Raw genomic sequence first — 1,369 nt, 5'->3', positions numbered from 1 at the left:
TTATTAGAGTTGTTCTTGTACTGATCATGCTTTAGGAGAGGTAAATCCTTGATAAAATATCCTGGCTTGCCACATTTATGACAGAGGTCATAATTCTTTGGCTTGCTAGAACTTCCCCTTTTTGGAATGCCTCCATTCATGCGAACCATCTTCTGGAATCTTCTTGTTAGGTTTGCCTTATCACCATCCTCACCACTTGAGTCATTGTTTTTCGGTCTTAAGGACCAGGTTCTTCTCCCTCTTGGGCTCTCTTCTTTCACTGTCCTTCTTCTTCTTCATTTCATATGTTTTTATATTGCCAACAAGCTAATCAATAGTTAGCTCATGTAAGCCTTTCTCTTCTATAATGGCGTTCACTTTGCTTTCCCAAGAACTGGGTAGCACACTTAGGATTTTTCTAACCAACTTGTTTCTTTGAATAGTTTCACCATGAGAGTAAAGTTCATTAATGATGGAGGTGAACCGGGTATGCATTTCTTGGACAGATTTATCGTCTTGCATCCTGAAGAGCTCGTATTCCATTGTGAGCATGTCGATTTTGGATTGCTTGACATGTGTTGTTCCTTCGTGAGATGTTTGAGGGGCTTCCCAAATTTCTTTGGCTGACTGACATGCTGATATCCTGTTGTATTCATCAGTACCAATACCACACATCAGAATTTTCTTTGCACAAAAGTTCTTCTCTATGGCCTTTCTATCCGCATCGTTGAATTCTTTCCTTGTCTTGGGAATGGCTACTGGTGGGTCGCCAAGGTTTTTGGTAGGAACAAGTCCATCACAATGACATCCCATAGCTCAGAATCTTCAGCCATGATGAAGTCATGCATTCTAGTTTTCCACCGTCCATAATATTGTCCATTGAACCTAGGTGGTCTGTAAGTAGATTGACCTTCTTCGAAGTTTGGAGGAGCAGCCATGAGGATCCTTTCTAGGTGTTAACCTAATAGAAAGAACACGCGGTGATACCAATTGATAGAATGTAAGGGTCCACCAAACTCTATAAAGAGTCAAGTTCTCTATCAGATTCAACAGTGCATATTCACAACAGTAATTAAATGGTAAGAGGAATTTTATGTAGAAAATTCCTAGATTAACGGGATTAAAAGCCACGACCTACCCTTGTAGGATTTCAACTTCAATAATGAGCAACTTTTAGATTACAACCTATGCAACCTAGGAATTAACCTCTTAATCTTTCACTAACTTGTAATACTCTATTTCAAGCCACTTTGTAATAACTCTATTACAAAGACTTTACAACATGACTAACTCTAGCCAAGACTCAAACACACTGGTTTAAGGTTTACAAAGGGGTTCCTATAGAATGCTTATAACAAGCTAGATAGGAATTACAATTGAAGAAATATTA

General features: G+C 38.7%; 1 protein-coding gene across 1 annotated transcript; it reads right to left on the bottom strand.

The window, feature by feature from the left end:
- Positions 1-306: 306 nt before the first annotated feature.
- On the bottom strand, positions 307-792 carry LOC138890049 (uncharacterized). The gene has a single exon (XM_070173399.1). The coding sequence runs from the start codon at positions 790-792 to the stop codon at positions 307-309; it is 486 nt and encodes a 161-aa protein (XP_070029500.1).
- Between the last annotated feature and the right edge of the window lie 577 nt (positions 793-1,369).

Source organism: Nicotiana sylvestris, chromosome 4 (assembly GCF_000393655.2).
Source record: "Nicotiana sylvestris chromosome 4, ASM39365v2, whole genome shotgun sequence".
Classification (NCBI taxonomy): Eukaryota; Viridiplantae; Streptophyta; class Magnoliopsida; order Solanales; family Solanaceae; genus Nicotiana; species Nicotiana sylvestris.
The sequence above is the reverse complement of the archived record's forward strand: the minus strand, read 5'-3'. Positions and strand labels throughout refer to the sequence as shown.